Below are 20,514 nucleotides of genomic sequence, written 5' to 3'. Positions count from 1 at the left end.
AGAGCAGCACCTATATTAATTTCCAAGTACAGAAAAGAATTAGCTTTCAGACATATACATCATGTAACAGACACAGAAAACCTTTATAAGTTCCAAAAGCTGACTCATTAAAAGTAACTGCTTTCATATGTAAGATGCGTTTTGACTGTGTTGTCCTCTTCAGTGGCATCACTGACAGCTTAACTTGGTTGTTATAATCAATCTACCCCACAATATATATTAGACTTAGCGTTTCTTAAAAGGCTTTCTTTAAAGTCCAGCAGCACTGTGAGGGTGTTAGCACTGTCTGTATGTAGGTGCATTCAATTTTCAGATAATAAGTTTAGATTACTCACATCTTTCAACAATAGAAGTTACTACCAATGGGAGTTAATTATTCACCAGCCAGGAATGAATCTCACAAGGTACAATAATCTTATTCCTTAAAAATGGTGATACTTTTTGCTGTCATGCCATGCAGCTGCCATACTGCAATGGGTGTTTTTTTTTTTTACTTCTATCTGTTGAGGCAAAACAAATACCTTGGGGGAAAAACCAGAGGCGAAAACTGGGTCTTCATGAAAAACCTCTGCTTCTTTTGTGCCAGGAAGAATGGCAGCTCCAGACCAAGATACCTTAGAACTGCTTACCTGTCTAAACGTATCTCTTGCTATGAACCATCATGAAGATTAAGATAGTTCCAGCAGATTGAAGGAGGGCCAATGTGGTCCCAATCTTCAAGAAGGGAAAAAAGGATGACCCAAACAATGACCGTCCGGTTAGCCTCACGTCGATACCAGGCAAGATTCTGGAAAAGATTGTTAAGGAAGTGGTCTGCATACACTTAGAAACAAATGTGGTCATCGCTAATAGTCAACATGGATTTATCAAAAACAAGTCATGCCAGACTAATCTGGTCTTTTTTTTCGATAGAGTTACAAGCTGGGTAGATGCAGGGAATGCCGTGGATGTAGCGTATCTGGATTTCAGTAAGGCCTTCGACAAGGTCCCCCATGACCTTCTGGCAAACAAACTAGTCCAATGTCATCAAGTTTGCAGACAACACCAAATTGGGAGGGATAGCCAATCCTCCAGAGGACAGGAGCAGAATTCAAAACGATCTTGACAGATTAGAGAGATGGGCCAAAACTAACAAAATGAAGTTCAACAGTGACAAATGCAAGATACTCCACTTTGGCAGGAAAAACAAAATGCAAAGATACAGAATGGGGGACAATGCCTGGCTCGAGAGCAGTACGTGTGAAAAAGATCTTGGAGTCCTCGTGGACAACAAGTTAAACATGAGCCAACAATGTGATGTGGCGGCAAAAAAAGCCAATGGGATTTTGGCCTGCATCAATAGGAGCATAGTGTCTAGATCTAGGGAAGTAATGCTACCCCTCTATTCCGCTTTGGTTAGACCACATCTGGAATATTGTGTCCAATTCTGGGCACCACAATTCAAGAGAGATATTGACAAGCTGGAATGTGTCCAGAGGAGGGCGACTAAAATGATCAAGGGTCAGGAGAACAAGCCCTATGAGAAGCGGCTTAAGGAGCTGGGCATGTTTAGCCTGAAGAAGAGAAGGGTGAGAGGAGATATGATAGCCATGTATAAATATGTGAGAGGAAGCCACAGGGAGGAGGGAGTAAGCTTGTTTTCTGCTTCCTTGGAGACTAGGACGCGGAACAATGGCTTCAGACTACAAGAGAGGAGATTCCCATCTGAACATGAGGAAGAACTTCCTGACTGTGAGAGCCATTCAGCAGTGGAACTCTCTGCCCCGGAGTGTGGTGGAGGCTCCTTCTTTGGAAGCTTTTAAACAGAGGCTGGATGGCCATCTGTCAGGGGTGATTTGAATGCAATATTCCTGCTTCTTGGCAGGGAGTTGGACTGGATGGCCCATGAGGTCTCTTCCAACTCTTTGATTCTATGATTCTATGATTCTGTGATCATTGAGGGAGACCCATCTCTCAGTCCTACCACCCTCACAAGCATGACTGGTGGGGACAAGAGACAGGGCCTTCTCAGTGGTGGACCTTTGTCTGTGGAACTCCCTCCCCAATGAAATCAGGTCAGCTCCCTCCCTCCTGTGTTTTAGGAAAAAACTTAAAACATGGTTGTGGGACCAAGTGTTCGAACAGTAGATGCAACAAATGAGAGTGATTTTTTATGATCGACAATGGATTGACCTGGATTATGATTTTGAACTTGCATGATTTTAGATGGATGTTTTAATAATTGATGTTTTAACTGCTTGTTTTAAATGTAATTGTTTATTTATAATTTATGTGATGGCATCAAAAGGTTTCCTGTTATGAAGCTACCCTGAGCCTACCTCCGGGGGTAAGAACGATGGGGTACAAATATGCGGAATAAATAAATAAATAATCAAAGGGTGATGATTGCTTCCCTGGTGGTTTATCATGGGAGAAGTCTGCATTCTCCCATCTTTGCCCAGCCTCTTAGAAACTATGTTTTGAATTGTGTTTATTTCTATAAACAGTTGAATTGCATTATAAACATAACTTTTGCAAGCTTTTATCAACATATGCTTTTACTTGGAATTTTTTCCATTTTGGATACCACCTGGAATCCCTTGACAGAATAGTCAACAAAGACAATTTAGCATTCAGAATTGTGTTCTGAATTGGGTTCATGCTCTTGAAAAAAGTTTATCAAATAAATCTGGTTTTATTTGCATTGGGTGTTTGTTGTGAAACGCTTCTCAAGTTTGCTGCAGATTGTATTTACAATATCTTTCAGAGATATAGATTGTGCAGCCCTCCAGTTGTTGCTAGATTATATCACACAACATCCTTGAACAATGATTATGCTGGCCTGTTGGACTGCAATCCCCAGGAGCCTTAGTATTGTAGCATCAGTTAATTTTGCTGGAAAATGTCAAAGATACAAAGGTCTGTACAGTACCTTCTGGTGGCTCAGTTAAGGAAAATACTGGAGTTCCAACCAAGTGGCAAGGGAAACCATGAGTCCTGAAAAATCTTCAGTTATCAGATCAAAGGACACAAACATTTTCTCACACAAGATATTAATTGGATTTATTAATATTAATATTAGTAGTCTCCAAGGAGAAAAGGGCCTCCTGGTGGTGCAGTAGGTTAAACAGTTGAACTGCTGAACTTGCTGACTGAAACATTGGCAGTTCGAATCCAGGGAGCAGAGTGAGCTCCCGCTGTTAGCCCCAGCTTCTGCCAACCTAGCAGTTTGAAAACATGCAAATGTGAGTAGATCAAAAGGTACTGCTTCTGCGGGAAGGTTATGGCGCTCCATGCAGTCATGCCAGCCACATTACTTTGGAGTTGTCTATGGTTCTTCGGCTTAGAAATGGAGATGAGCACCACCCCCCAAAGTCAGATACAACTACACTTAATGTCAGGGGAAACCTTTACCTTTTACAAGGAAAAAAACTGAAATTAGGATTGGTTGGAAAGAACTAAAGGCTTATCAGTTCTTCTCCTTTGGCTGATTTGTGATCCTCAAGATTCTGAAGTTGCCATATTTATTTTTTGCAGCAGTGCTTACCCTTTTGTTTACTTATGTGTCTGTTGATCTTTCAGGTTATGGCAATGTTGTTCACATCTGGATGGCCACTGGCAGTGTTTGTGACCATTTGCCTTGGGTTACTGAAGTCTACCCAAGCGGGTGCCTACTATGGGATCAAGCAGATGCCTCCCCAAGTGCCACAATACCAACCCCTTGGACAACAAGTACCTCACATGCCATTGGGCAAGGATGCCCTTCCAATGCAGCACATGGTCAAAGAGGGACCACATCTCCCATATGGAAAAGAATATGTGCCTCAGTACATAAAAGAAATTCCACAGATACCCATGCTAGGCAAGGAGAGACCTTCCAAAAAAGAGAAAGGTACAATTGACAAGAACTATACTGTCTTTTCTTATACTGCCTTCTCCTCTATTAGGGCAAGAATAATTTTTCCTTTTCATAACATCCCACCAATGATTCTGGGTCAACCCTCAGGCCCCACAGGTATGGAAAAATAATCTCTGTGGGACTCCAACCCTTGAAAGTAAAAACATTGCCCACTCTGCAGAAATTTAAAATGGACCAGCCATTTGAATCTGTTTCTACTCTTGTGGCAGCAAGAGTAGAAATAGAATGGACAGAGCTGCATATCTCTGACTGAGCAATTGGCCTTCTGACTAGAGATTCCGGGAACTATATTTCAAAGTGTCATTTCCCAGTTCTTGTTTTCAGCAGTAGTTCTTTTTTAGGAATATATTGGGGGGGGGGGGACCTAAAACTGGAGGAATCAATAATCTGGGGTATGTTATTTAGAAAAAAATATATTAAAATGCCACTATGTTTATCATCAAGTCACCAAAAATAGTATCATGTACACAACCAACAATTGTATACCTAAAGCCATTCTGTTTGAAGTGCATAGGTGATTTGCATTAGTTAACTTTCTTCTCTTTTTCTGTCTTCTCTCTCTAAAGCAGAAATTCCATTTGCCCAGTTGCGAGGTGAGCGTGGTCCACCTGGAGAGCCAGGACCAAGAGGCCCACCTGGACCTCCAGGAGTACCAGGACATGGAGTTCCAGGGACCAAAGGCAAACCAGGCCCACAAGGATACCCAGGGATTGGCAAGCCGGGCATGCCTGGAATGCCAGGGAAAGCAGGAGCAATGGGGCCTCCTGGACCAAGAGGTGAGATGGGGCCAAAAGGAGAGATTGGACCAATGGGCATTCCAGGACCCCAAGGACCACCAGGACCTCATGGATTACCTGGGATAGGAAAACCAGGAGATAGGGGATTGCCAGGACCACCTGGAGCAAAGGGGGAGCCTGGAATTAAAGGTCCACCTGGAATGCAAGCCCCCCCAGGTCCCAAAGGGGATAAAGGTGTTGGGATTCCAGGGCTACCAGGGTTAAAAGGGCCTCCTGGTTTGCCTGGTCCTCCAGGTCCTGTTGGACTTCCTGGGATAGGCAAGCCAGGCATGATTGGTTTTCCAGGCCCACAGGGACCTGTAGGTAAACCGGGGCTGCCAGGAGAGCCAGGTCCTCAAGGGTTGGGTGGAGCTCCTGGTATTCAAGGGCCTCCTGGCCTTCCAGGTATAGGAAAACCAGGTCAAGATGGGATCCCAGGACAGCCAGGCTTTCCAGGTGGAAAAGGTGACCAAGGCTTGCCTGGCTTGCCAGGGCCTCCTGGTCTACCTGGGATTGGGAAGCCAGGCTTCTCTGGGCCTAAAGGGGAGCGTGGCATGCCTGGTCCTTCAGGGCCAATTGGGCCCAAAGGTGAAAAAGGTCATGTGGGACCACCTGGCATGGGTGGACCACCAGGTGAGCCAGGCCAGCCAGGATTGCCAGGATTGATGGGCCCCTCTGGTGCTATGGGGTTCCCAGGTCTCAAAGGGGAAGCTGGAGCTATCGGTCCCAAAGGACCTATTGGTCCAAAAGGTGATGTTGGTTTACAAGGCTTCACTGGAAAGCCCGGCTTCCCAGGGGAGGTGGGACCTCCTGGTCTGAGAGGTTTGCCTGGTCCAATGGGACCTAAAGGGGAAGCTGGTCACAAAGGTTTGCCAGGCCTGTCTGGTGCTCAGGGGCCCATGGGACCCAAAGGAGAACCTGGAATTCCAGGAGCCCAAGGTCACCAAGGACCTTCTGGAATCCCAGGTATTGCAGGACCGAGTGGCCCCATTGGACCTCCTGGACTTCCTGGGGCTAAAGGTGAACGGGGCCTACAGGGCCCACCAGGGTTTCCAGGAGTGGGAAAACCTGGCATTGCTGGCATACAAGGACCACCTGGAAAGCCTGGATCAATTGGTGCTCCTGGCCAGCCAGGCCTACAGGGACCTCCTGGGCCCCCAGGGCCTCCTGGCCCTCCAGCAATCGTACAACCCACACCGGCAGCCATGGGACAATATTTGCCTGAGATGGGTCCAGGTGTTGATGGAGTGAAGACTCCATATGGCTACATGCGGAAGAAGAACAAATATGGTGCTGCTGCTTTGGAGATGCCAGCTTTCACAGCTGAGCTCACCACCCCTTTCCCAAGGGTTGGGGTACCTGTGATGTTTGACAAGCTTCTCTATAATGGCAGACAGAACTACAATCCCCAGACGGGCATCTTTACCTGTGAAATCCCTGGGATCTACTACTTTGCCTACCATGTACACTGCAAAGGGGGGAATGTTTGGGTGGCTTTATTCAAGAACAATGAGCCACTTATGTACACATATGATGAATACAAGAAAGGCTTCCTGGACCAAGCTTCTGGAAGTGCCGTAATTCAGCTGATGCAAGGAGACCGAGTATATATCCAGATGCCCTCCGAACAAGCAGCAGGACTCTATGCTGGGCAATACGTCCACTCGTCTTTTTCAGGATATTTATTGTATCCCATGTAAACCAAACACTTGGACAAAACAAAAACTCTTTTTTCTGTGTTTCAAACCTATACCATTGAAAAATGCATTTAATGAATCTTGCTTTATCTTGTTTTGGACCAACATGTACAATCATTCAAATAGAATTACAATTTTAAATACAGCTTGTTATGAAGGAAAAGAAAATGGCAAGAAGCCTAATGAGAAATCTTGTTTGCTCATGTACACTGAACATTTTCAGCATTTGTCTGCTTGAAGATTATGTCCTATTGGAGTTCTCATGACTTATTCCTCATCTGTTCCTTCTATTGTTTGTTTACCTGAAAAATCTGCTAAAATTGTCCTTTTTTTATAAAACACACACACACAAAATAGATGTCTGGGTGTTATACTTAGGATTTTTTAAAAACTAGAACAATACTGATCGTCTATGATACTACAATACAAGCCAAGGTCTGTGATATTACAATAAAAGCCAAAAGATTATGCTTTCCAAAAATCCCAATTTTCTTTAATGCCATGATTTCTAAGAAAGTTAAGAAAATTCAAAGTCAAGTATTAAATATGAAAAATATTGATACTAAGTCAACTAAAATCCAAGGAAAAACTCCCTAGTATTTTTTTTTCAGTGAACCATGAGTCCTCATTGGAGCTGTCACCGAACACTTCGATAAGTCATTAGATAGATCTGTGAATTTCAGATAAAACTTTAGGACAGAGTGTTTTATCTGATGGGAGGCCACTTTATATTAGTATAGGCTCATCGCTACTACCACACAGCGTGGTCAGTGTACCTCTAGACATTGATATAAGGAATGGCAAGGTGCATAACATTAAAAAGAGTGTATCTTGAGTTGTGGATATAAAATGATTGATCCTAAACAAGCACCATGTTCAGTCAAAGTCAACATGCTTTGGTTACTGGTTTGTTATAGGTTTTTTCGGGCTGTATGGCCATGGTCTAGGTTTGGTTATTTTGGCTTCAAGAATGAAGAACTACATGCATATATATCTCAGTACCAGAATTGGTCATACCATTAGTTTGAGAAAGGTTATCCCACCTTCCTCCCAAGTGGCAGATGGTAAGTAGAAAGAGAGCAGCAGTAAAGGTTGGAGGACAAAGCTGGGTGTATTGCCAACCCTGTCTTTCATCCTGCTCCCAAAAGTAACCCACTGCACTCCAGCACACTGGAGGATGCTGTCTGCAGGGCCTCCATGAAGTGGAAATGTCTCTTACACTGTAAGCCACCTGAGGTCCCATGCCAGGAGAAAAGTGAGATATAAATCTATCTCTACCCATCTATCTATCTAACCATCTAACTATCTAGCTATCATCATCACAAGCACTGAAGTAAGAACCAGCTTTTCAGTCTGCTTCCTCAAATAATAGGTGTAGCTTCTATTTTGTCCTTTGCCTGACATGCAACATGACTTGGATAAGAAGAGCCTTGTTGGGTTAGACCAGGGATCCTCAAACTTTTTAAATAGAGGGCCAGGTCACAGTCCCTCAAACTGTTGGAGGGCCAGATTATAATTTGAAAAAAACATGAATGAATTCCTATGAACAGGATTATTGTTGTTGTTGTGTGCTTTCAAGTAGTTTCAGAGTTAGGTTGATTGACCCTGAGTGAGGGCTGGGTAAATGACCTTGGAGGGCCGTATTTGGCCCCCGGGCCTTAGTTTGAGAACCCCTGGATTAGACTAAAGGTCTAATTAATACAGCATTGTGTTTGAACAATGGCCAAGAACTAGAAGTCTGTGGGAAAATTATATTAAGGATCCGAAGGCAATCAGTCCCTTATTTTCCCCAGCAACTGAATCAGTAACCACTAGGAATAATTGACTAGGAATAATTGATAACTCCTTTAAAAGCTGAACCACACATATTGTTCCAATCCTGTAGTTTGTTGGACATTTCACTCTCCAGACTTTTCAGCTCAATATCTCCCCACAGAAGGAAGACATGGGCACCTGCCCTTCTTCCGTTCAGGAAAAATGGCTTGAAAAAAACCTGTCAGTGGAAAGAACTGATAGCATTTGCTCTTGAGCTCATGTACATAGATGACAGTTGTGTGTATATGAAAGTAACAAGATGCTCTGGCCAGTTCGTCTTTCTATCTGCCTCTCTCTTTCTCTCCCACTGCAGAACTTCTATTTAGAGTTGCAAGTGGAAAAGCTGTTCTGGTCTCCAAACCTAACATTATAGAGCTTGGGAAAGTCCTTTAAAAAAAAAACCTTAAGCGTCCGAGGGGGAAAAGGAAAGGTCCTGAGGTTGTTAGGATTTGTGGGAGTTGAAGTCCAAAACACCTGCAGGGCCAAAGTTTGCCCATGCCTGCCATAGTTGGACTAAAGTTATTGCACTCAATGAGCTGAGCAATTTCAACCATTTACTCAACTGTGTTCTCTCAAAGCTTTTAGCAGCATCTGCTGAAATTATTTTAATAAAATGGTGCTTTTCAACAATCATATCACAGGCATTAGATTTAAACAATGCTAGAGGTTTTCAGGACCTCTACAGTTCAGCTCAGTGATTCTTCAACCCCTCTATGTCTTTTCTAAAACCTGTATGTTCAACTGACAAGAGTCTTCGTTCTGAATTAATGTGGACTCAGTGAATCATTATGAATCAAAACTGGCATTTTTGTTATTTAAATACAGAGTTTAATGCAATAAAACATCAGCACAAGTCTGCATGAGATGTGATGTTAGAAAAACCAGAGCTTCTATAGGTTGTTGAGGAAAATGGGTACATTATAAATTGGGGTACCTTGGATCAGATGCTAAGAGAAATATATGGAAGAGATGAAAATAACAAATAGTTTTGTATTTAATTTTTTGTATTGATTGGAAAAGATCTTATTAAATATCTTTTTTAAATGTTTCTGCATATTTATTTCTTGTCATTCTAAACAACACAAACAGAGCATGGATAGCTAAGATTTCAAAATCCACCTGTTGAAATATAATAATAATAATAATAATAATAATAATAATAATAATAATAAACTTTATTTCCCTATCTCCCAAAAGGTACTCAGGGCGGTGTATAACAAAAGATCGGCAAACATTAAATGCCTGAGAAAGATAACATAATAAAGCACTTCAAATAATAAACAATCAAATAGACAGCATCAGGATAGTCATAAAATAACTCAATAACAAGTGTGAAATTTAAATATACAATGTAAAATAATTGGAATACATTTCTCTAATGACTCTAATAATGGTCAGAGGTAATTAACACATTTTAAACAAATCATACAGTTAACAATAGGCCATCCGGATGCAGGTAGATCTTCATGAGCTGAGTCAAAATTTAAATAGAGTACTAGTCCTCCTCCACTCCATATGCTTGAGTACACAAGTGAGTTTTTAACCACTTCTTAAAGGACAGGAGGGAAGGCGAAGTTTCAGTTCTTTTGGGAGGGAGTTTCAGAGGCGAGGAGCAGTCACAAAGAAGGCCCCCTCTTTTGTTCCAACAAGTCGTGCTTGAGACGGGGGTGGGCCTCCTCTGCAGATCGCAGTGCTCGTGTTGGTTTATATGCAGAGAGGGTTTTTTTCCAAATATCACAAAACATCAAACAAACTCTGACAACCCCTACATTTAACTCACTAATAGCAGCACATAACCCCGGCTGGAGGTTACAGCTTTGTTCTTGTCAGTAGAGCTAGGTTGGTCTATAGCAGGGGTTCTCAAACTTTTTCAGCCGTGGAGCCCTTTCTGAAGCAAAGATTTCTTGTGGAATCTCAAGAAATGTTTATATTTTATAAAATGTATTATATATAATGTGTATATGTCAGTAATAGGAGCAACCTCAAGGGCCATTCAGTCCAACCCCCTTCTGCCATGCAGGAAAAGTACAATCAAAGCACACCCAACAGATAGCTACCCAACCCATAAAATCCTTGGGTTTTGGAAGCAAGCAAGGCAAGGGGGAAAGGATCTGGGTGGCGAGGAAGGTGAGGAAAAAAACTTTTGAAAGTGAGGAAAGAGGGGGAAGGGGGAGAAGGAAAGAGGAGGGAAAGCTTGGAGGAGGAGGAGGGAGGGGGAACCGCATGCTTCACGGAGCCCCAAGGTTTTCATGGAACACACTTTGAGAACTGGTCTATAGCATTATATGTACTTAGCATTTCCCTGTGTAGTAATCATTGTTTTCATTGGCTGAGCTGCCATGATGTCATAAAAGGTGAGACTGGGCACTCATCCTTTGTGGTGTTGGAGTGAAAGGATGTAATAACACCAATTATCTTGAGATTTTTGGTCATTTTGAATGGGTTTTGTGGCATTCTACAGCCACACTTCTTTAGTACGTAATTTCAGTGGGGTTTTTTTGGATTCATACATGGATCTATTTTTCCACAATTCTATACAAAATGATTCTCTCCAAAACTTTGTAAAGATGGCACAACAAGGAGAACCTTCTTATAGCAACACCAGAGGCACTCCAAGTGGCTAGCTACTGGTCAAAGAACATTTAGTAGGTCAAGTTTTTAACTTTGTTTGTGTTTAAATACATTGCAACTGTACTCTCAATTCACTTCTGACATCATAAATAAACTAGTTTTTGTCTTACTACTCTGTCAGTGACTTCTAGTATATGTTCCCTAAGGCTATAAGAATTTCTGTATCAAAGCAAGGAAGATGTTAAACAAGCTCTTTAACAATGTTACATCCATGATCATCAGTGCAAACCCATGTAACCATCCAGTAGTTAAGCAAAAAATACAGATATCCTAATTAAGGATTGCCCGCACCTATATTATTTGGGCCACTGGTATTATAACTCCAAGCACAATTCAGCTACTTTTTGCGGTGTAAATGTGTATAGCAATATTCCTAAGTAAGAACAAGATGTTTATATTGGACCATTGGGACACAAATTAAAGTGGGTTGACTAATGTTTCATAGGTGAGAATACAAACATATCAATTGTAGAATCATAGAGATGAAAGAGGCCATGGGGGTTATCCAATCCAACCCATTCTGCCATGTAGGAACATCCAGTTACGGCACTCAGGAAATGTAGTCATTCAGCCTTGTTTAAAACCTCCAGTGGAGACTCCACTACACTCCCAGCTCCTACCATCAGGAAATTTTATCTAATGTTTAGGTGGAATATCTTTTCCTATATTTTGAATCCACTGCTCTCTGTGTTATTGACTCTAGAGATTTTGTTGTTTTGTTTTGTTTTTACTTAGGCAATCCCTCGTAGCCTGAGCATGGTGGTCCTCCAAGTGTTGTGTCTTGGTGGTGGATCCAAGTTTTCTCCCTCCTCAATGTAGCATCCTTTCAAATATTTAAACCTAGAATCATAGACTGGAAGAAACCTCATGGACCATCCAGTCCAACCCCCTGCCAAGAAGTAGGAAAATCACACCCAAAGAACCCCTGACAGATCGCCATCCAGCCTCTGCTTAAAAGCCTCTAAAGAAGGAGCCTCCACCACACTCCGGGGCAGAGAGTTCGCTGCTGAACAGCTCTCACAGTCGGGAAGTTCTTCCTAATGTTCAGGTGGAATCTCCTCTCCTGTAGTTTGAAACCATTGTTCCTGGTCCTGGTCTCCAGGGCAGCAGAAAACAAGCTTTCTCCCTCCTCCCTCTGACATCCCCTCACATATCTATACATGGTCATCTTCCCTCCCAACTGTCTCTTTTCCAAGTTATACACACCCAGCTCCCTAAGCTCCTCCTCATAGGGCTTGGCTTCCAGATTACAATCTATAACTGGAAATAGAAGGAGGTGCCTTGAGGAGTCCCAGCTTCATTTCATGGAAAAGACTGCAATCTATAATTGGAGAATGAATAGAAGTGTCGGGAAAAGTATATAAGGTATATAAGGAAATAAGAGATATGTGGCCAAATTATAAGAGTTTCAAACACCATTCTTTGGCATAAAAGACTCCTCATCCAATTTGCTAAGTGCCAGGTCTGAAGGTGGATATCTTACCATAGGTTAGCTCTTCTCTTACCTATATTGTCTCTATATGTGCCAGACACATGGAATGTTAAAGGAAGGAGTGATGGAAACAGCCTGAAAATATTTCCCCCAATTAGAAACAAATCCAAAACAGCAAACCTTTATTTTGCCAGTGTAGTCTTGATGCAGTGGCAAGTAGTCCACTTCAGTCTTCATGAAAACATCTGCAAGGTGTTTGTAATATCTGGGCAGACCTCATCAGGTGATTCCTTCATTACTCCCACTGTGTGGATTCCAGGTATTGATTGGAGGTGGGATTTTCAGCACAGTGGCCCTAAGGTGATTCTAGCTTTCAGTCAACCAATTTGTACTGATTCTAGACCCAAAACAAGTGGGAAGTGCAGTACAGAGGTAAGGTAAAATTGCACGTCTTTGGTAGTCTGCATCTTTCCCATCTTACCTTGCTCTATTTGTTTAATGCACTAGATGGCAGCAACATACAAAAGACAATGCAGAACATACATTGATTTGGTTAATTAATTATTCTTTATTCTTGGAATGCAATTCAAGAGGACTTTCAAGAGTTTTAGACTAAAATTCAGTTAAAATCATATTATACAAAGCCCTCCTCCAAATATCTTAAAACTCAGGCCAGCTCTTATAAGGAGATTAGGCTCTGCCCTGTAGCCTGGGCACAAGCCATGTACTCTTTGGCACAGAAAGATAAAAACCTTGCAAAACTACAACTTCTATGAGTCTGTAGCATTGAGCCAAGGCAGTTAAAGTAGTATCAAACTGCATTAATTCTACAGTGTAGATCAGGCATGAGCAAACTTTGGCCCTTCAGGTGTTATGAACTTCAACTCCCACAATTCCTAACAGCCAGTAAGCAGGCTGGGATTTCTGGGAGTTGGAAGTCCAAAACATCTGGAGGGTTGAAGTCTGCCCATGCCTGGTGTAGATGCATCCCTAATCAGGACTTTGAAGATAAATAGTCACTGAAGCTATTTCAACAGGGGTATTATATATTCCATGTAACCAGCCCTGTCAAGGTTGGTGCTGGTATGAAATTAATTGAGGCTATGAATATATTGCTGGCTTGCTGGTACTCTGTATTTGAGGTGACCTCAGAAAACATGACCCCACTTGTTATTTTTGATGTCTCAGTGCATCATGAATCTTCAAATCTTTCTTAGCCATTCTACATTGCCATATAAAATCCAGATTATCTGATTTGAACTGGATTGTGTAGCGGTGTGTACTCATATAATCCAGGTCAAAGCAGATAATGTGGGCTATTTATTTTGAAAATCTGAATTATATGGCAGTAGACGGGGCCTGAGATGCCTCAGAAGAATGGGAAGTGAGGCCAACACATGGTGTAATGACATGCATATTTATGAAGAAGCAAACCTCACTCAGTTTAATGGGACATATCTCTTAGTAAGTGTAAGTAATTAAGTCATTATTCAATAAGGGATGTAGTGGTTGGACTATTGCACTAGAAGTCCAGGTTGGACAGTATTCAAATTTCTACTCAGCCATGCAAATTACTGTAAAAGTCCAGGAGGAAGTCACACTCTTTCAGCCTAAGGGGAAAGCAATGGCAAAGTTCCTCTCAAGTACCAGTAATCTTACAAAAAAAAAAAAAACCCTCAGAATTTGTCACCATATGTCAGAGTCAACTTAAAGACATGTAACAACAATAACAAAGATCACGTAGGCATTACTCAAAGGGAGTGGCATTGGGTGTAATTCTATTCTGGGAAGAAACATTTGGGTGCACTGACTATTCAAATGGTCAAATGAATGTTTAAAAAAGAGACCATGACTGCAAACCAATCTGTGCACTCAGTTACCCTACTGAGTAACTTGCAGACTAGTTCCATGAAACTTTATGCAAAGTTTTTACTTGGTTACAATCTTCCCCATGTGACCTTGGTGATTGCCAAGTTTTTTTTCCGTGGCAGCCAGGATTAGACAATTCCCAATTTTAGATACAGGCTGAAACATGCCAGTACTTTGTAGTTTTTAACTTATGTTTTTAGCCATCATGTATGGCATCAAGCAGTTTTAACCCTGTATTCTAAGCAGTTTAACTGTTGTAAATTTTATCCAACTATGTGTCTAACCAGTTGGCTGCTGTTAACCTATGTGGCAAATATTGTCTGGTTCAGGCACATTGACTTTATGGTGGAATGCAGATTTAGGGGATTGTTTTTATGGAAAGTGTGAGCTAAAAATGGGGCTTATTTTAGATGAGATACTTGGTGTTGAAGCTTTTTTACCTGTTTCGTTTTTTGCAAGAGCAGTAAGCTAAATGGCAATACCTACAACCCAACATTTGTTAAAATCCAGATTTGGCCCTCCATTTGAGATTCTCATAATAGTAGTTCCATTAATTGAGGCCAACCAAGTGCCCAAACCTACAATCCATATATTAAAATGTATGTTATCCATAAATATGACATCTGAGATTTATGGCAGTTTTTCTTAGCCTGGAGAATTGGGAGCCCTGGGGAGTGTCGCAAGGGGGGGTGTCAGAGAGGTTACCAAAGATCTTCAGAAAACACAGTATTTTCTGTTGGTCATGGGGGTTCTGTGTGGGAGGTTTGGCCCAATTCTACATGGATAGGTGCTTATTTTGAAGGTGTAGCCACACAGGCTGATGAAGCATCACTCACCCGTGCAGTTGTGCATTCATCCTGACTGTTACGCAAAGAAAGAATCCCCTCAAATGGTGCTGTACTCCATAAAATTGGAAAAACTACAAACAAAAGGCACACTTGCCAACAGAAGTGGACTATAGAGATGCCCTTAAGAAGCTAAAGATTCCTAGAAAGAACACAGTAATCAAAACTGCAAATAATCAAATCTCCAAAGTGAAACCCATTCATATGTGGAGGGACAAGTGTATTTGCAAAATGTATGCAGCTGAAATGGCTTTGATGCACAAAGCACATTGAAGTGTTTGAAAAGCACATCAAAAGCCAATATAGCATTTTAACATGTTTATTATAACAAAAATAGCTCTCTTTTTATTCACAACATTAAAATTCCACTTTAAACAAAAAGTAACAATAGGTATCAAAATTTGTGGTACATAGACCTCAAAGCAAAAGTGAAATGCCATGAATATTCCCATTGATCAAGATACAAATCTTCTCTCCCACAAGTATACATAAAAGCATAAAAGAACTACATTTTAAATGTTAAGGAAATTAAGATGGAGAAATACATACAAAAGAAAAGCATTTAGAGGTCAATTTATTTAGGATTATGTAATTGCTTGGAGAATGCACAGGGGTGCCATAAGCCAAGAGACAACTTGAAGGCACATATACACACCCAATTATCACCTTACTTCATTATTCCCCCTCAAAGAGGGTTATAATTTATCAGATCCCAAATACTGAAGAGGATAAAACTGGCCTTTTCTGCATCTTTCATTCTCATAGCTTGATATATATATATATATATATATATATATATATATATATATATATATATATTTGGAGGATAACCACAGGCATGATCATTTTTTGTAGGGCAGTGGCTATGCCACATATAACTATGGTAAATTGAAATTTCAAATGTATTTGTAGTCATTTAACAAACATATTCCTATAGTATACTGTATGTATACCAGTTTGGTCATCTCAGATCCTTTTCCCACCCTTGTTGATCTTCTAGCCGAATAGGTTTAAGCCATCAACATGTCATAGTATGGTATAAAATGACATTTATTTTAACAGAGAAGATAACTCAATGGTGCAAGGTTTATAAACATGATATTACATTTACCTGTAATCAGTTTCTATCTCTCAGAGAATAGCAATCAGCTGTGTTTCAGAACAAAAGGGAAGGAGTAGACAAAACAGCGTAAAAGATATACAAGACTTGCAAAGAGATAAGAAGTTTATAGAAAAACATTCAGCAAATAACAGGTTAAGACACATTAAGGGTTTACCAAAAGTGCTCTAATTAAATTAGAGAGAACTGGGATTAAAACTGAAATGAAAGAGATCCAGAAACTTAGATCCATCTTCCTTGGGAAGAATCATTGTGATCTTTGGCTTAGGCAATGAGAAAACAAACAGTTGCTCTCAGGAACAAAAGGACATGAAGCAACAAGCAATGCATTCCAACAAAACTAGATATCATATTTGTGACATTTTAAAGATGTGGCACAACAAGCAGGTAAATGGAGACCTACATAGGCCTTTCTTGCCTACGCTACCTTTCTAAATATAACACTGTAAGCATTCTAGATTTCTATATGGCGCTATTTTTTTTCTCTAGGAGAAGTTGCATTGCTAATCCTCGGCTTTCCGCCTGCCTTTACTAGCTCTTTGTGCTTTTAAGAGTCATTGGCTAGGTGATGTTGTATAGCTTACATTGTGGCTCATCCCCAATGATGTAATGATGAAAATCCCATCATTTGTTAGCATTGATTATGTTAGCTAAAGCTGTTAGAACTGCAATCTAACAACAGAGAGCCAGTATGATATAAGGGTCAAAACAGATGTGAGAATCATGCAGTCCTTCTAATGCAAGCATGGGCAAACTTCGGCTCTCCAGGTGTTTTGGACTTCAACTCCTACAATTCCTAGCAGCCGATAGGCTGTTAGGAATTGTGGGAGTTGGAGTCCAAAACACCTGGAGGGCCGAAGTTTGCCCATGCGTGTTCTAATGCCTTTTAATTAGAACTGCCAGGATCCTTAACCACTTTTGCTAGGGCTGTTGAGGTGTCTAATTTAAAAACATCTGGAGGCATGCAAAATTTGCCCTGCCATCTTAGAGTGAGAGTCTGGAGATGAGAAGACCCAGGTTCCAATTCTAGCTTGACCATAAAGCTTACTAGGAACTTGGATTAGTCATGATCTTACATTGCAAGTCTGTGATAATGGAAGAAAAAGTAGAATATATAAATATGTGGAAAGTTAAAGATAGTCCCTTTTCTTGTAGATATGCCAAACATAAGTAGTGTAAAACAAGAGCAAACTTGGAGACATGTTTTATTCTTCCACCTGCCATATAGTATACAAAAGACAGTAAGTGAATATCCTGAACTTCCCAGAACCTTCCATGGCATGTTGCTGCCAGTCGTCTGCCATAACATGCTATACAGCAGGAGGAACTCACATTAAGCAATTGAAACCATATAGGTAAGAAGACAAAGTCAACATATGCGAAAGTTCCTTTTTCCACTGCTTTGAGGGTGTCAAGTAAATGGAGGGATTGCCTAGGGAAAGCCTATAATATGGAATATGTTGGGTTGCTGTGAGTTTTCTGGGCTGTATGGCCATGTTCCAGAAGCATTCTCTCCTGATGTTTTGCCCACATCTATGGCAGGCATCCTCAGAGGTTGAGGGATCTGTTGGAAACAAGGCAAATGAGGTTTATAGATCTGTGGAATGTTCATGGTGGGAGAAAGAACTCTTGTCTGCTTGAGGCAGGTTGAATGTTGCAAATTGCTACCTTGATTAGCATTTAAAGGTCTTGCAGCTTCAATGTCTGGCTGGTTGCTGCCTGGGGGAATCCTTTGTTGGGATGTGTTAGCTGGCCCTGATTGATTCTTGTCTGGAATTCCCCTGCTTTTTGAGTGTTGCTCTTTATTTACTATTTTAATTTTAGAGTTGTTTAACACTGGTAGCCAGACTTTGCTCATTTTAATGATTTCCTCTGTTCTGTTGAAATTGTCCACATGCTTGTGGATTTTAGTTGCTTCTCTGTGTAGTCTGACATGGTAATTGTTAGAATGGTCCAGCATTTCTGTCTTCTCAAATAACATATATAAACCTCACTTGCCTAGTTACCAACAGACCCCTCCACCTCTGAGGATGCCTGCCATAGATGTGGGTGAAACTTCAGGAGAGAATACTTCTGGAACATGGCCATACAGCCCAGAAAACTCTCAGCAACCTAGTGATTCCAGACATGAAAGCTTTCGACAACACATGGAATATGTTCATTCACTTAAGATTTTTGTGAGACTTGCAAGCAGAGCATGGACTAAACTACGAACGCAATCACCACCAGAGCATCTCATTTTGAAGAATTTCCATTTTTCCTTTCTTTTATATTCAGACATCTTAACATTATAGCCAAAGGTGAAAATGGTATCATGCATTTGCACAACCCTTCAAGTGTTCTTAGTTTCCACAATATACAGAAATTATGGCTTTTGGATCATAACTTCAAAGAATTCTGAAACACTGATTGTTTGGACTAAAAATCAACCATTCTAGAAACTTTAAGAACAAGGTCCACCCATGATCTCCAATTTTGTGTGCGAATCAGCAGCTTGGGTACATGCGCATCAACTCATGTACAACTAAACCATTTTGAAATGTAGGAGCTTCAGAAAAAGAACAACCACTTTTGATTCACTTGTGGTTCCATAATTCAAAGACAACTTTTAACCTCCTTTTTATGAATCTTAAACCATTCCCATGGAAAGACCCAGGCTGTCAGGAAGCATCAGGCAAACCATGTTATGAACATTAGGCATAAAGCAAACAGTAATGCACTAGGTCCCGATCATCTGTACAACATCATAACTCTTTTTGTATTGTTAGCTTGTTGATAAAGCCAAAGTGTGTAGCTTCATTCTAAAAAAAAACTACATGATTTTTTGCATACTTTACATCCAAGAACTAAATTCAGTTATAGACACCCCCCACTATACTGTGCTGTAATTTCTGCAACTTTTTTTTTCCACCCATGTTTAAATTTGGACGAGGGGTGGAAAATATATACACCTCTCCACAATGTACCTTACTCTTTACCTTCCAAATCCACTTCAGAAGATTTAGGTGCTAGATGTTCATGAGGAGAGCAGGCAAGGAGGTAGAGAAGAATCTGGCTAGAAGTAAGACTGCCATATTAAAGCGTGTCCAGCATTTTTTCCATTATTAAATTAATTCACATGTGTCAGTTAATGGCGTTGCTTGCTTGGTCCTTGCTTGCGCTCAATTAACAGTCAACGTAGAAATGTTCCTGTTTTTATATGAGACCTGGGAGTTCTGCACAGCGTGGCATACATTTGCCTCTTCTTGGCAAATCAGATAAATACTTCCAAAAAATAAAAAAGTCCAAATAAAAAAGAGACACTCTGCCAAAGCCAGTCTTCTAGAACATTGTTATTGTTCTTCCAGTTTTAGTCTTATGTCAGATTGATCAAGATTCTGTGATCTATGAGTTCCTTCAAAAACCGTTGTTCCACAGCAATATCGTGATATGCATTCTGCAGAGAACAAAAATAATACAGATGTAGAAATAAGAATAGGAGTAAAGAGTTATAGGTTCTAACTCTGGGGATTTGATGAAATAAGTGGGAATCAGAGACAGCCTTGGTAACCAAGCCAAAAATTATGGTTTCCATACCCTATGTCCCTATATTCCTTTGCTTATTTGGCCACTGGGTGCCTCTGATACAGATCAGCCAGGAAATGAGGTGATTTGTGAACTGCCCCAAGTCCCTTTGGGGAAATGGTGACAGGATAATAATAATAATCATCATCATTATTATTATTATTGCAGCTTGATTGTTGCTCAAATAGTGATAATGTGACAATGTATGTGTCGTTTTATACAAATACTTGGTTGTGGATCTTGTTCTGGAATTTTTCCCCAAAAGCGAAAGCTTTCCCAAAAGGTTGCCAGCTTTTCCAGACTGTGATGGCTTCTAAGTTTGACAGTTATGTATCAGAAGTGGAATTAAGAACATCATATCAATGGCTCCTAATAAGGATTATTTCAGGTAGAGACAAATTCAGGTGGTTTTGTTGCCAAACAAGATGAAATTATGGAGCCAAACATGGCTTCATAATTATCAAAGGAAAAACACATACAGTAGAGTCTCGCTTATCCAACTCATCCAACATTCTGTATTATCCAATGCAGACTGCCTCCCACCCAGATCCACAAAACTTTGCAATGTTTTGTGCTAAATTCATAAATACAGGAATTACTACATAATGTAACCATGAATTGAACTGCCTTTTCTGTTGATTTGTTGTAAAACATGATGTTTTGGTGCTTAATTTGTAAAATCATAATGTAATTTGACACTGAATAGGTTTTTACTTAATCCTGCCTTATTATCCAACATTTTCACTTGTCTAGTGTTCTGCCGGCCCATTTATGTTGGATAAGCAAGACTCTACTGTAGAAATATACCTATATGTTTAAACTATTTTATAATTTGATATGGTATGTTTCCTAACCTTTTTTTGACCA

General features: G+C 40.6%; 2 protein-coding genes across 5 annotated transcripts in view; one reads left to right on the top strand and one right to left on the bottom strand.

Moving 5' to 3' along the window:
• Window positions 1-6,852, top strand: part of COL8A1 (collagen type VIII alpha 1 chain) — a 133,468-nt gene extending 126,616 nt beyond the window's left edge. The window contains exons 3-4 of one of the 2 annotated variants that reach the window (XM_060770731.2): window positions 3,562-3,871; window positions 4,468-6,852. In XM_060770731.2, coding sequence (XP_060626714.2) covers window positions 3,565-3,871; window positions 4,468-6,374 — 2,214 coding nt within the window. In that variant the 5' untranslated portion in view covers window positions 3,562-3,564 and the 3' untranslated portion in view covers window positions 6,375-6,852. Of the gene's footprint in view, window positions 1-3,561; window positions 3,872-4,464 lie in introns of both variants that reach the window. The other variant, XM_060770729.2, reaches the window with a different exon arrangement.
• Window positions 6,853-15,844: 8,992 nt separating this feature from the next.
• ST3GAL6 (ST3 beta-galactoside alpha-2,3-sialyltransferase 6) overlaps window positions 15,845-20,514 on the bottom strand; it is a 60,882-nt gene continuing 56,212 nt past the window's right edge. For all 3 annotated transcript variants that reach the window (XM_067466615.1, XM_060770734.2, XM_060770735.2), the window contains one exon: window positions 15,845-19,519. In XM_067466615.1, coding sequence (XP_067322716.1) covers window positions 19,439-19,519 — 81 coding nt within the window. In that variant the 3' untranslated portion in view covers window positions 15,845-19,438. The remainder of the gene's footprint in view (window positions 19,520-20,514) is intronic.

This window comes from Anolis sagrei, chromosome 3, assembly GCF_037176765.1.
Source record: "Anolis sagrei isolate rAnoSag1 chromosome 3, rAnoSag1.mat, whole genome shotgun sequence".
NCBI lineage: Eukaryota > Metazoa > Chordata > Lepidosauria > Squamata > Dactyloidae > Anolis > Anolis sagrei.
The sequence above is the reverse complement of the archived record's forward strand: the minus strand, read 5'-3'. Positions and strand labels throughout refer to the sequence as shown.